The 15025-nt window shown below is 40.2% G+C and overlaps 1 protein-coding gene across 1 annotated transcript in view; it reads left to right on the top strand.

Annotated features, from left to right (window-relative positions):
- LOC141799135 (low-density lipoprotein receptor-related protein 1-like) overlaps positions 1 to 15025 on the top strand; it is a 93718-nt gene that overhangs the window by 26781 nt on the left and 51912 nt on the right. Inside the window, exons 3-6 of the mRNA XM_074681254.1 lie at positions 239 to 376; positions 7752 to 7871; positions 8158 to 8286; positions 9068 to 9328. Coding sequence (XP_074537355.1) covers positions 239 to 376; positions 7752 to 7871; positions 8158 to 8286; positions 9068 to 9328 — 648 coding nt within the window. The remainder of the gene's footprint in view (positions 1 to 238; positions 377 to 7751; positions 7872 to 8157; positions 8287 to 9067; positions 9329 to 15025) is intronic.

Genomic DNA, 15025 nt, shown 5'->3' with positions numbered 1-15025 from the left:
GTGAGACAAATAATTATGATGTGAGTTTTTATTTGATTACACCATAAACCAAGCTCACAACTGTGGCTGGGTCAAAGGATGGTGGGGAAGATGAGATGGATCATCTCTTTGTTTAATAATGTCCATGTGGACCACCTGACAGCCATTATAAATTTAACACCTGATGTTAATTTACTGATGAATTTTTAAATGCTCTTTTTACTGCAGTTATTTTAAAACTGTTTTTCTCCCTTTCTAGGCTCACACAACAGAGTTAACCAGTGTCCTGTCAACGAACATGGCTGCCTGGACCTGGACGTGTGCATCCATATGAGCAAACTGTGTGATGGGGTCCCAGACTGCAGCGATGGCTGGGACGAGGGTCCTCACTGCAGAGGTAATTAACACACTGAAGCATGCACACGTCTGCTAGCTCATGTTTTTTGCACGACTTACTAAAAAGATAGAGTACTATCATCTCCTGCACTGCACTGACACAGAGGTGTCAGTCTTTGTTGTGAGTCAATAATGACCAAGACATTTATCTTGAATAACGTTTTCTTGCTACAGTAGCTATCGTCTTCATCCTGTGATAATGTCTGTTTGGCCTTCTAATGAGCTGGTCTTCTCTAGCTTATGCAATTAAAATGGAAAAAAAAACTCATTACATTATCAATCAGTTCAGCTGTGAGCATGTTTCCACTCCTGTGGGAATGATGAGCATTCAGGCTGGATGCAGCTGAAGAAAAAACGCATAAATCCTCTGCTATTAATTTGAAACGATGGAATGGCCAGAGACAAATATACTGTATCTATAGTGTCAGCTTCTGTTGCAGTGGACAAAATGGGCAAACATTTGACGCCCTCTGTAGATCACACCAGTGTTCAGAGAGACGGTCCTCAGATATAGCTGTCTTGAGCTCTGCCTGTTTTGAATTTCAATAATGTGCATGTTTAATTTGATTTGTGGATGTCTGTCCTTCAGTTTTGCTCAATCTCAGCCATGCTAATCAGTATCAGAATCCCATTCCTGGAATTTGAAATCACATAATCAAACAACACTGGAGGCAAGTTGACCAAAGTCCCAACACAAGGGCAGGTCTGCCGTGTCCTCAAACACTGTTTGTAATATTCACTCACCTTATCTCTTCTGATAAGTACAAGCCAAGCTTCTGTAGTCAAAGACCTTATCTGTATTTGTAAATGTAGGTCATTTTTATTTTTCCGGTTTATATTCAACACTGTTTGTTGTGGGTTGGAGAGATTTTTTATATTCAACAATTGTAGTTTAAAGATGGCTGTGTTGTGTTTGATTCGTTCATTCTTATATACTGTAGTTAATTTTTTTCTACTATGCTCAAGAAGCCCTCAATCGAGCCATACCAGCTTATTTACATTAATACTTACTGTATGAACACACGCTCTGAACAGTACAGTTATAGAACAGTGGTAGTGATGAAATCAGAACATTAACGTTTGCTGAGATATGTCCAGAGGAGTTAAGCACTGTTAGGCATATGAAGTGGACAGTTTGTACGGAGTGGGTGAGTTGTGTTGGTGTCCTTCTCACACATGCCCACACACACACACACACACACACTGGTCATCGCTGCTAGACAAGCCTTTACACAACACAGTGATGATGTCATGCAATCACAACATGCACTGCCTGTCCCCGAGGACACAAGTCCAGCTGTCCTCAGTAACACTCACTAATAAACAGATCTTCATGTTCATGGGCTTCAAAAGCCTTCAGCACTCAAATATGCACACAAACGTACACTCTCACAGTCACATTCCTGTAAATACACACCCAAACACACCCATTCCCCCCCACATAAACACACCAGCAGTGTGTCCAGAACTTTTGGCACTGCTGTTTGTGAGCTGCCCAGTTTTCAGGGAAAGGCCAGGCCTTTCACAAGCATCCTAGTGTTTGCTTGTACAAACTGCTGGGTTGTGCAAGTTTACCTGGGCACTGATGTCTGAAAGCACACTTTGTGCGTCAGTGTGTCTAAGTAAGTCTGGTAAAGTTGGTGTTTGGAGTGGTCAGATATGGAGTGAAGCAAAGGAAGGTTTGGCAGGAGTTTCACCTCGGTGCAATGAGTTATCAGCGTTTTCATTCTGTGTGTCAGTGTGTGGGACAAGCTGGTGTGGGTTGTGTACAGAAATGATGGCAAAAGAGTAACCAGATGGATAGTTAGAGGGTGTTGTTCAGAGTGAAGGAGGTGTTTTATCCTGCTTTAAAGGCATCCAAATCTCATTTGTTTCATTTGTTGTGAAGGGCCCGGACCTTTCTGTCATGCGTGTTAAAGACAAGTGCTGAGATTGTTTTGCAGTGTGATGAAGTGGTCAAAACCAGGAACACTGATGCCTCCAGTCTGCTCATTCTGAGATATGTGCCTACAATTGTCCAAGCATTGTTCAAGACCTACTTTTAAGAGACTTTTTTAGCTTTTTTCAGACATGTGGCACTCTTATTTTCTTGCTGTTATATGGGTGAAAGTTGAGTCTTTCATCATCCTGTGGTTTGCGTTTGTCTTTTCTCTGTCATTTTCTTGGTGATGGGGCTGCTCTTCTTCAGGGCATTGCCTCAGACCTGCCTCCCTCAGACTGACTGGTAGGAGAGAGAAATTGGGCTCATGTCAGCTGTCTTACAAGCTTTTTGTTCTCATCCTGGCTTTTCGAAAAGGAAGTCTGCTTGTTCAAATGATGAGATTGTTCATGAGTGTGCAGTTGGCTTTAATTGTACTTCATATCCTCTGTGTTATCTGTTTCAGACTACCTGAATCTGCTTGTGGAATGATCACATTTTCATCTTTATTCATGTGCGGGTCTCGACCTTAATGAGTTTATTGGCTGCAGTTAAAGTTGTCAGGCATGACAACACCTGTTTTATTGCTTCTCCTATCTTTCCCGGCACCATATAAAGTAAAACCACAGTGTTGTTAAACTGTGGCATCTATTTCTTGACTCACAATTTGCTGCAGGAAGAAGAGAATCTGAGTGCTGTTTTTTTCAGTCACATTTGACTGCTTTGTGTCTGGGAATGTTTGTGCTCTAGCACGTGTACTTCAGGTGTTTGTACATGTATGTTTGAGTATTTGTGTAAGTTTGAAGCGTCTGGGGCAGGTGGCTGCCACTGTTTGGGACTATGATAGCTTCTGTTTGCTTATTACTGAAACTGCTGTCATGCTTGTGTTGGTGGTTACTTTGCCCTGTTTGATAAAGAAATGCCAAAAACTGCCAGGAAGTACAGGTCTGAACTCATAATTGGTAAACATTTCACCTTGTCTCTCTTTCTGACCCTACCTCTTATCTTTACATTCACACAGTTGTCTCTTTAATGTCTGTTGAACAGAACTCAAAATTTGCACGGTGTGTATTTTTCAGTCACTCAGCATTAACCATTTGTTTCTAAATGTGATGGAGTGGATCATGAAACCAAACAATCACTGTCATTCTCGGAATTAAGATAGCGTTTGATTTCATGTTAAACTGAGCATGGCGATCCACTTTACATAGATCAGATTTCTCAAAGCTGAGATCTTTGTTTTTTTGCACAATTATGCTCAATGGATTGCAGATTGCCTTTGTGAGAGGTAGGGCTAAACAACTAATCAAATTTAAAACGATATCGCGATGTAATAGAATGTAATTTTCAAATCGCAAAGGCTGCAATTAAAAAAAAAAGTTTTAAAGTGCATTTAAAAAGTGCAATCCACAAGTTTACATATTTCAGTGGTTGAGCCAAAACTTTGTTTTTATTTACATTTCTGCACTCATGTTTTTTTGTTACTGATGAGAGATCAGTAAGATTTTAATACATTTCATATTTATGTTCACAGTGTCTCTTTTTTATTTTATAAAAAAGCACACTCCACATGTTGACATATTTCAGTGGTTGAGCTAGAGATTTGGTCCTATTCCCATTTCTACACTTTATTTAATGTGAAAATCATAGAAGAGAGAATTCATATTTATTTTTAGGTTATTGTTCATACCAGGCCATTTGTTCTTCAGCACTTTGTTCCTTTCTCTGATTTTATTCAAGAAAATAATGATAATAATATTAAAAGTCTATAAGGCTTGACGTTAAACCAATCAGTCAATATGCTGCTGTGATTGTAATAGTTAAATAAAGATACATTCAATTCATACATCAATTCATCTCATTTCATCATAACATATAGGCCTGGCATACAGGAAAGAATAGTTTAGATGTTGACAGTATCCTTCGTCATGTTGGTCATACCATAGAAAGTTTTTTTGCTTGTGTTAAGTGAATAATGTAGAAGATTAACACCGTCCCCAAAAATCGCATGTTAAATCGCAATCGCATTAATAACCTAAAAAAAATTGCAATTAAATTATTTTCCAAAATCGTTCAGCCCTAGTGAGAGGTATATGCATGAAGAAGTTTATTTTAGTATATAAGAAGTATAAGTGTGTGCTAATTTGACAGAACCATGAGGTAAATGGTGGGCTCCTGTCGGCTTCAGGTAGACAGGGACGTGTGCAAACATGTGAGCACACAGGGAGGAATGTCCTGGGAATTGTCTGTCTGTGAAATGCCACATCCTGTTTTATACACTTGGTGTTTAGTTTGCCTTCACTTATTCCAACAGGTATAGAAATGTGGAGATTTTGTTTTATCTCTTTAACTTAGAATGTTGAAGGACGGCAAGGGATTTGGTGAGATGTCACACCAGTTGATATAAGAATTAGATTAGACCCTTTGTAATCCTCATAGACTTCTTATGTAACTGTGATCATGACTCAAACACCATCAGGTATTGGCTGTCTAGCTCAACCTGATTCATTCTCTTGCTCCAGGTTTGTCACCTCATGATTGGATTTTAGTGGACAATATCAACCTTAAAAATTATCCCCAGGCACTGGCTTTGAATGGCGTTCAATAGTAATTTCAACATGATGTTATTTTCCTTGTGACAAATCCCTTTACATCAGGGGTGGTCAACCAGCCATAGACCAAGAGCCACAAAAATTACTGTGGTACTACAAAGAGCCAAATCACACATGTGGTCTTGAAATGACATAAAATGAAAAAATATATTTATTTCCAATTTTCTATCTAACTAGATAGATAGATAGATAGATAGATAGATAGATAGATAGATAGATAGATAGATAGATAGATAGATAGATAGATAGATAGATAGATAGATAGATAGATATGAATACATGAGCGATTGAGTGGAACACATGTAGAGAAGAGAAACTGAAACTTAAGTATCAATCTCATCACCCAAGTACTGATCAATACTGATCCCAACTTTGGCTTCATTATATTAATATTTAAGATTGGTCAGCACACCACTACTCATAACAAGAAGTATGTATATATTTCTATGAATGGATTGAAGAGCCGCACACCGAAAGGCAAAGAGCCACATGTTGCTCTCGAGCCGCAGGTTGGCCACCCCTGCTTTACAATATGGCAAAACTTGAGTTTTCCAAAATAATGAATTTCGGAAGGTAAAGTGAATTTGGAAAATAAAGTGTTATCATCAAGACCTCCCATTGTCAACAATAGGCCTGCAGGAGTCTTTCCTCAGTCATCCACCCGTGTTTAATTAGCTACTCGCTGTCAACATTCAAAGAGCCTCCGATGAGTGAAATTGAGGGTTGCCATCCATGCGGTAACAGGATCAATGTCTCCTCCATGCTTGTTTAGGACTGAAGGCCTCAAGTGTCACTGTGAGATTTGTTTGCTCCATTCATTAACCTCTGGTCAAACATCTGATCACGCTGCCATTGATAATTTACTCCAAACTGGGGGCTTTCTTATACAGCTCTGAGCAAGTTTTCACTCATTTTTGCCTCTGTTAGCCCTGCCGTTCTCTTCTTCCCCACATTTCTTCTCTTTAGTATTCTTCACTTTTGTTTTTTATTCTTCTCTTCAGACTTTCTTACCTTTTTTTCTTTTTCTTCCAGGCTGTTGATCACATAAAATGCTCTCTGAGGTTTAATTCAAACAGTCGTATTTACAGATTAGCATTTCAGACAGTCAGACAAAAAATAAGGATTTTAGTTCAGGTACAAACCTGAAACTTGAAAGTGGAATATTGTGCTCTGTTTGTTCCCACATTTGCATGTGATTTTCCTTGTGGCATAAGAGTCCATGTGACTGTCAGTATTCTAGCTACAATAATTCTTTATTTTGTATTCAGGGGCCTCCTGAAAATGAGGTTTATTAAAATGATAAACTATTTAAACAAAACATAAATCAATGCCTGTTTTAACTTTTACATTTTCTTAAATTAATTTGTCATCAAACACTTTATGAATTATGATGAATTATTGTACATTTTTGTTCACTGTGTGACTTTATAACTGCGTCATCACATGTAGATGTTGAGATTTCGGCGTAATAGTGAGAGCAACAGTTCTGTTCTTGTAGCCCACCCAGAGTTCGATCCCAAATTGAGCAAGTGACCCCAGACAGAGGTGCATTTTGTGGGTGTTTTGGCTCTCTTGCTGCCTGTGGTCTCTCACAGTGTGAGGCTCAATGAATGGATTCGATATGGGCCACAGTGTTTGCTGGGAGACTCTTCCTTTCAGCAGAGCCACAACAAAAGGGTCATTGTAGCTCCGAGTGCTACAGGCTTTATATAATAAGGACCCTTCACTGGTCCAATCTCCGCTCTTTCCAGCCAAACGATCAATAGTCACTGTAGGCATAATTTGTCCATAATCATTCATGGTTATTTGGTTGAATGCTGATATATTTTTATGTGCAAGTGGACACTTCTTTTCTCTGTTTACACTTTGTGTTTACACTTGGTTGATGATTAGATATAAGGATTTTGAACAAGTGAAGCTCTTGAAATTGGCAGGTTGTGTGCGTGTGTGTATGTGTATGTGTATGTGTGTTTGGGGTTATGTGAATAATTTTGCAATTCCAGTTGCTGTCCAACTTGCGGACCATTAATGTATCTGCATTTGATTCATTTTGTTGTTACAGTTAAGTTTTATCACAGCTCTTTGAGTGTGTGTGATGTAGTAAGAGTATAAAAGCTAACGTGACTTGCCCTCTCCACTCTCGTTCTGTTATTTCCTCCTTGCTTTGACTGTTTTTGAGCACATTTTTGAACTTGCAGGCAGAACCTACCCAGTCAGGATCACAAACCTTGTATTTGTGTTTACATTCTGATGTTTGAAAAAGCATACTGTCACCATCATAAATATCATTTGTCTTGTAGAATAAGTCGTGTGCCACTGTTTGTGTCATTTTAGTCTATGACAGCCCGCCCTCCGTTTTTTCCTATCCTGCACCGACTCATCTGTGTGCACACAGACACCCTATAGATGTCATGATGAGGGGGTGTTTCCTTGCCCCTCTTTCATTTGCTGCCAAAAAGGATGTGTCCTTGAGTCCCCTCTGTGGGCGGGAAAGAAGAGCTCTCCAGCTCGTGCACATTTAAATCTCCACATCTGTCGCATACACAGAAGGATACACGTGCAAGCACATGCATTTGACCGACACAATCACACACACACACACACACACACACACAGTCCTATCTGATCTCCCAGTGGAGATGTGATAGGATTTGACAGCATCATTCTGTGAAGATTGCCCTGGGATTAAGATAACAATTGGAAAGCTGATCCACACACAAACCTGGTCAAGGAGCCAATTACTTAAACAGGTTTCATTTAGCCTCTGAAGAGTCACTGACATGTACGCTCCCCCCACTCTTGCGGTATTTAATGTTCTCTGTGTCTCTCCTTTTTCTCTGCTACAGAGCAGGCACCAGGCTGTGCCTCCAATGAGTGCCAGTATCAATGTGCAGTGAGTCACGATGGGCCCAAGTGCTACTGTAGCAACGGCTACGAGGTTGCTGCAGATGGAAAGACATGCAAAGGTGAGTAACTGTGTTTTATTATTTTTTGCCTGAAGTTTGATTGAGTGCTTAATCCTCTCATGGCTCAGACTGACTTTTTTGCCGGCGGGAGTGTGAATGGAGTAGCTTGTAGAAATTATCAGAACATTTTTTATTCCAATTTATTCTATTTGACAGATAGAAAGTCCATGCTTATTGGTGGTAAATTAATATTGGTTTTATTTACTACCTAGCAAAAAATATCTACTTCACGATTCCCTGCATATTGTACACTCTATCTGTTAATGCATGTGTTGTTGTCTTGCAGATTTCAATGAATGTAGTGTGTATGGGACATGCAGTCAGACGTGCACTAACACTGAGGGCTCCTACACCTGCAGCTGTGTTGAAGGCTATCTGCTGCAGCCAGACAACCGCTCCTGCAAAGCTAAAAATGGTGAGACCACACAAACACACACACAATGAAATAAAAATTCAAACATAATCTGGTCCAAAGTTGATTTGTTTCTGCTATAAATGACTTGTCTGTTGATTATTATCACATATATGTGATGGGGAACCTTTGTTATTGTTTTTACAAACCAGAAAAGCAGTCAGAGAACGCAGACCTCCACTAATCATATTATGATGGTCACGCAACACTTAAGTCCTACTTTAATGTTATACTCCCTTTCAGCAGACTGTCTGCTACAATTTGGTGTTAGTTGCAGGTTTGTATGATAATTTGTTACATGACAGTGTTGAAAATTATGATGACCCAGTTCATATTTCATATTCTAGATCTTAGTATCCAGAATTTTATCAGGATCTGGATCGTACTTTTACATCTGTCAGGAATTATGGTGACCTTGTCTTGTATTGTTTTGCTAAGCAATCCGACCATTTATGGTGGAGTTATATACCCCTATCTCACAATGATAAAGGATCCTTCAAAAAAATTTCCTGGATCCAGACGGTGATCCAGATCACCTCCAAAATTTAATCACTTCTTCCTTTTCCCGTTTTGAACATTTCCTGAAAGTTTCATCAAGATCTGTTTGTTACTTTTGGAGTTATGTTGTTCACAGACATACTCTCACAAAAACATAACCTCCTTGGCGGATATAATTATTTAACTGTGGAAAGATGAACTGCAGACAGACTAATATTAACAAAACCCCTACCAACTTTTTTTATTTCACATTCCCCTCTGGCCTGCTCCTGATCGCCCTCCCCAGAGCCGGTGGATCGCCTGCCTATGCTGTTGATCGCTAACCTCCATAACATCCGCTGCACCACGCTGAGTGGCTCCATCCCCAGACTGCCCTCCATTCCCACCAAACAGACCATGGCTATGGACTTCATCTATGCCCAGGAGACTGTCTGCTGGATTGATGTGGGTGACACACCTGCTGCCACTCAGCTGAAGTGTGCCAGCATCCCTGACCTCAAGACTGTCTCTAATATCCGCACCATCAACATCTCCCTGAGCCTGCACCGTGAGTAGCTTTATGTAGTGACCTCTCAGCTGTGATTTCTTTATTTCTTTATTTATTTTGCTGACACATTATTCCCATGAAAACATTTACAGGTACATGAGGGGCCTGATAATTTGGTTGTAGTCCTGCCATTGAAAGAGAAATGAACCTTGCATAAAATCGCCGGAGCAGCACTGAGATAATCACTTATAGCTTGTTAGCTCATGCTGTGTGAAATTTCCATACTTTGCCTCTTGAATTAAATGGTCAACTTTGCATTTGCTTGCTCAAACAGATGTACGATGTGAAGCAACTTGGCCTCATCTCTGAAAGCTGCTCATGCCAGCATTAAAGTGCTGAGTGAAAATGCTGAGAGCAGCTTTATTTTTCCAAAGGGTTTGTCTTTGAAGAACAGGAGCACACTGACACACAACCGGCTCATCCCATAGGGGCACTATGTGCGCAGCTAACCTACATTGATAACATACATATAAGGCTGCCAGCATGCCTTTAGGCTTTACTTTGCACATTTCTTGACAGGCAAATAGTACCTTTCTATGCAGCTTGATTTATGTCCAGGCTACACATGGCTGTTCAGAGGCCTGGGAATGTTTGTTTCACTGTGTTTCTCTGATACATTTGAATACAATTGAAATTAAAATCCTAGCTCCAGCCATTGGTCTTCGGGATGAAGACATTTGTCAGAGGGTTTTCCCACAAAGATCCTCTTAGGATCAGAAAACCTACTCTTGACAGTGTTCTATAGAATAGATGGCATATGTTTATGAGAAGTGTATAGACAGACAAAGTATAAATATCTGACTGGCAGTGACATTGTACTCACATTAATTAGAGACTCACATCTGTTTCATAACATCCAAACAGGCACAGACTTACACACTCAACATGTGAACACTTCCCTTTGAGTGGCTTACTCATACAATGTTGACATGATTTATCACTGATTACAAGTCTGACAAGGTTTGTTTTTTTTCCAACTGACTGACTGAGCGGTTACTCTCTAAGAATAGGGGCAAAAATGCAGACAAAACATAAAAGCAAAGGTGTGGGTTTGTGGGTTTGTGCGTGTGCGCATACATGAAGCTTTCCCCTGAGAACCAGCCTCAGGCGGTGAACAGCAGATTTGAAGAAAACAAGTGCAGAACCTGGCTTTGTTAGACCCTGAATACGGGATGAGAAACCTGCTTCATAATTAGAAGCACTTCGGCTCATATCTACTTCATTTGAAGATGGTGTAACTGCTGTCACTGATGACAGCCGGCTCAGCGAGCCAGGGTGTCTTAAAATGGGGTTTTTCCAGTTGATTCACTGCACCCTCCTAAGTGATCTATATCCCACCTCACGCTCTTTGTGTTTGCTTGTCAGTGTGGCTTTTTGATTCACTGCTCTGTTAAGTGGTCTGAGGGGTAAGTGGGGGTGAGGGGTGGATATAAGAGATGGCCTGAGAGAACAACTGAAGCCAAGGAGACAGGGGAATGATCAAATTAGAGGGAGATACAGAAAGTAGTGATTTGCTGTACCTTGGAGGTGAGTGTGTGTGCGTGTGTGTGTGTGTGTGTGCGAGTGGTCATGCAGATGGTATTTACATTCCTCATTTGGTTATGTCAGCCTGAACAGCCTCTACATTCCTCTGGCCGTCTCATGTCCTGTCCAGTCAGGTCACTTTAACTCGCTCATAACTGGAGCTCCTACACACACACACACACACACACACACACACACACACACACACACACACACACACACACACACACACACACACACACACACAAGCCAAATACCTTCTCTCATGCAGCCATTACGTGTCTCTGTGTCCTTCGTATCTGTTTATCATTTATTATTTACGTCCCACTTTTGTGGCACAATTTTACAGGCAAGGTGTTCAAAAGTTACTCTCTGACTGCTTCGAACATCTAAACTTTACAAAAAACAGATTTCACATTTTTTACCCAATACTGATATCCAAATCACAGGACACTCCAAAAAGGTGAATTAATTCTTTTCTTGCTTATGAAAACAGCTCTATTGTAATTTTATAACAAACTGGGAGAAGTGATCTTTGTCGAGATTAGGGCTAGACATTATCAGCGCCGATATTCAGCATTTTGAGGCATCTGCCTTTTTTTAATCTGAAGGCTGGTAAAAAAAAATCATTACAAAGTTTTTAAGTTTAAAAGTGGGTTATTTTGGGTCTGATGCAGCCGTCCCTTTCTGTCTCCACCCACAGTGCCATCTGATTGGTTACACGCAGAGCCACAGCTCAGGTAACAGCCAATCAGTGCTCACACAAACCACAGAGAGAAGAAAAAAATGTGCCTTGTGGAAAAGCTCTGGAGTGCAGATTTGAAACAAGGTTAGGCAGCAGACTCTTCCAAAATCGTAATAAACATCCCAGTCCCAGTTTTTTAAAGTTTTCATTTCACTTTATAAGATATGTTGCTGAGCCTGGGAGCTGTTTAATTAATATAGGCTTGAAGGCATTTAAATGAAGTTAAGTGTTGGAGTTTGTGTTATTCAAAATTTTGACACCAGTATTTTCATTTATACTGCTAATGAATATCGGCTCGAAATATCAGTTATCAGCTTCCCTGACTAAAAATTGGTATCGGTATCAGCCCTGACAAACCCATATCAGTCTGTCTCTAATCTTGTTACACTTTTATAAGGTTATACTGATGTTCAACGATAATTCACACCTTGGAATTGGTCGGCAGCTCCAGTACATCACTCAGACAAAGAAATGAAACATTAGGATGTTAAAGCTAACTTCCACTCTATTAGACCCTAGATTCTTTAAGTGTGGGTTTTAGGCATGTCTGTCAGAGGATTTCTGCTCATCTTCATCGCATGGGGGTAAAAGGACCATTAAGCAAGAGACTCTCTTTGCATTTTGTCTGGCATTCTTCTGCCAATTGTCTGGTCTCCTGCCAAGCATGTGTGCTTTATTTTGTGTTCATTAGCGTTAAATGTAGTTTAGAATTACACTGGTTAGCCTCGGTGTCCTCCTTCATTAACGCATATAAAATGGTAGACTTGTTTGCTGTAGAATACACTCGGGTCATGTTATTAAGGGTCAAGCATGGACTTTTGTTAGATATTCAGTGTTTTATAACAAGCAGGGCTCAGGTGCACTGCTCAAAATATGGTGGGCAGACTTGGGGATTGTCCTTAGATGGTAATGGATGAAACTACAGAGGGGGTTGGGAAGGTCGATGATTTATAGCCTTTGGGAGCCTTAGAGAGAAAGCATGATAAGTAGACAAGGGCTCCAGATGTGGCCTGTTCTGTCTGCTTGCGTGAGTCTCTTTGAGTTGAAAGATAAAAAGGGAGAAGAGCGTACCCATCCCAACCTTTCCAACCTACGAGCAGGACTCCACCTTCACCTCCACCCCCTCCTTGTCGTCCTCTGTCCATCCTTCGGGCCTCCTCTCCCTTTTGTAGCTCTAACACTGAGTGTTTTTTTCCAGAATAAATTAGTGCAGGAAAGGTCTGCCTCGATATCCATCAAGCAAAGATTAGCTGTCACCTGCATCTGAAGAGCACACGATTTTTTTCCCCAATTACCCATCCACCAAATCGGCTCTGTCTCCACAAGTTGCAAAGGAGCTTTACAGAGGCACAGCTGTAAAATCTAACAGCCTTTAAACGAGGTGATATAATGTAGCACATCTTTATGGACGGGTTAGGAATTCTTAACCTTAAAAATGAGATCAAACAGTGTTTTGCACAGATTATTAGGATCCCTCTGGAATTATGAAAACATTGTGATGAGCTTTTTTTTTATTGCTTTTGGCTATCATGTAAACAAAGTAGTACTTGCACTGACATGCATAAAGAGGATGTAACATCCAAGTAATAAAATTTGTGATGTAACTCTCTGTTCATAGGCTGTTGTTTGACTTGATGAAAGGACTGAGTAGGCTGTGGCCCTGCATGTTAATACCTTTGCTACTTTGGCAGAAAGTCTGTTTGTTGACCTGTTACCCCCTGCGACCCCCTTCCTCCAGTTTGTGTAACCTCTTCTCAGAGTGGTGTGAGCCTGTAGGTGTTACAGGCAGGAAGTTTAAAAGGTTTGTGAGGGCAGGGTGGTTAGATGAGGAGGAGAAAGGGGTGGGTTCATTCTGTTTCCCTGCAAACTTTTCCACTTACCAGAAGCTGAATGAGCTAGGACGTCAACAGCCCCTCTGAAGAAGGGGGTCCACTACATGCAGACTGTTACACAACGCAACAGTGGAGGTGTTGCACAACTGGCTCTCTACTCTGGATGTGACTCTAATAGAAGCTTTCTGCAGCCGGGCCTGCAGCTGGATTTCTTTAATGGAGTTGGTTTTAGGGCTGATACCGATGGGAGTATCACTATCCGTCTTAACTCCATTACAAACTCTCCCTGTTGTTAAAAACTTGGTTCGGATGTTTATGAAACATTTTGGGCTGTTTTTTTTCCCTCACTCCCTGTGTTCATTTGACTTTAATGTTTTTATTAGCTCATATATATAATTTCAAAGTGAGATAGCCAGTACCTTGAAAGATTTTCAGGAAATGATTTCCAGCTTGGACTTTAACCAGAACTTTTTGTGCTCCAGTATATTAATATTTCACCATGACTTTCTTTTTTTTAGTTTCTCCCAAAACTGCTTATTTGTACCCAACCACAGTGTAAGCCTTTAGGGGGTGGACTTTTTTAAAACTCTGTTTCTTTAGGGAGATTATTAGTGGTGAGTATTGGCAAGAGCCTCACAATATGAGACGCATCAGAATACTTGGGTCACAATTAGGGATAGACCGATTGACGGGCCGATGTATTTGGCATTTTGAGGTATATCAGCATTGGCCTTTTTTGATTAATCCGACGGCCGATAAGAAGCAAATTTAAAACTGCGTTGTTGCGGCTCTGATGCAGCCGCTCGGCTGTCTACAGTCACTACTCAGTCCTCAGCATTGTCCCACCCACAGCACCATCTGATTGGTTACAAGCAGAGCCATGGCTTGGGAAACAGCCAATCAGCAGTGCAGTTATTACAGTTGTTGCAGTTACATTGAAATTTTGGAAAACTTTATTAACTGTAGTAAAGTTTAGCTATTTCTTTTTTAAGTTTTCATTTAACTTTATAAAGCATGCTGCTGAGCCTGGGAGCTGTTTAATAAACTCATGCTTAAAGGTATTTGAATGAAGTCAAGTGTTGGAGTTTGTATTGTTAATAATTTTGACACCATATTTGCACTTTGACTGCAAATTAATTTCGGCTTCAAATATCGGTTATCGGCCTCCTTGACTACAAATAATCAGTATCGGTATCGGCCCCCAAAAAATCCATATTAGTCTATCTCTAGTCACCATATATTATTCACAATGTTTCACAACATTGCGATACATTGCAATATTCTGCACAGTAGACTTAGAAAAAAAGAGATGATGTTTATGTAAATCACGCAATGTTAATCAAAACTGAAAGAACAAATTTAGTCAAAACTATTTGACTGAAAACAACTTTTCTGTTTTGTTGTTTCTAAAATACTGAAAGTCAAATGCAGTGTTTAATACAAACACTTAACTTAAAAACATAAAGTGCATCAAGTTTGTCACTTAAAACTACTGTGACATAAAACTAACATTGTAAAGAAGTTATTGGGTGGAAGACACAGTCAGTTGGTGTAACTGACAAATGTCACTTGGTGTAACCAATGTGTCTAATAAAA

Source organism: Halichoeres trimaculatus, unplaced genomic scaffold (assembly GCF_033239565.1).
Source record: "Halichoeres trimaculatus isolate MK-OKI-2021-1 unplaced genomic scaffold, fHalTri1.1 fHalTri1_scaffold_11, whole genome shotgun sequence".
NCBI lineage: Eukaryota > Metazoa > Chordata > Actinopteri > Labriformes > Labridae > Halichoeres > Halichoeres trimaculatus.
Note: the sequence above shows the minus strand (reverse complement) of the source record. Positions and strands in the feature narration are given on the sequence as shown.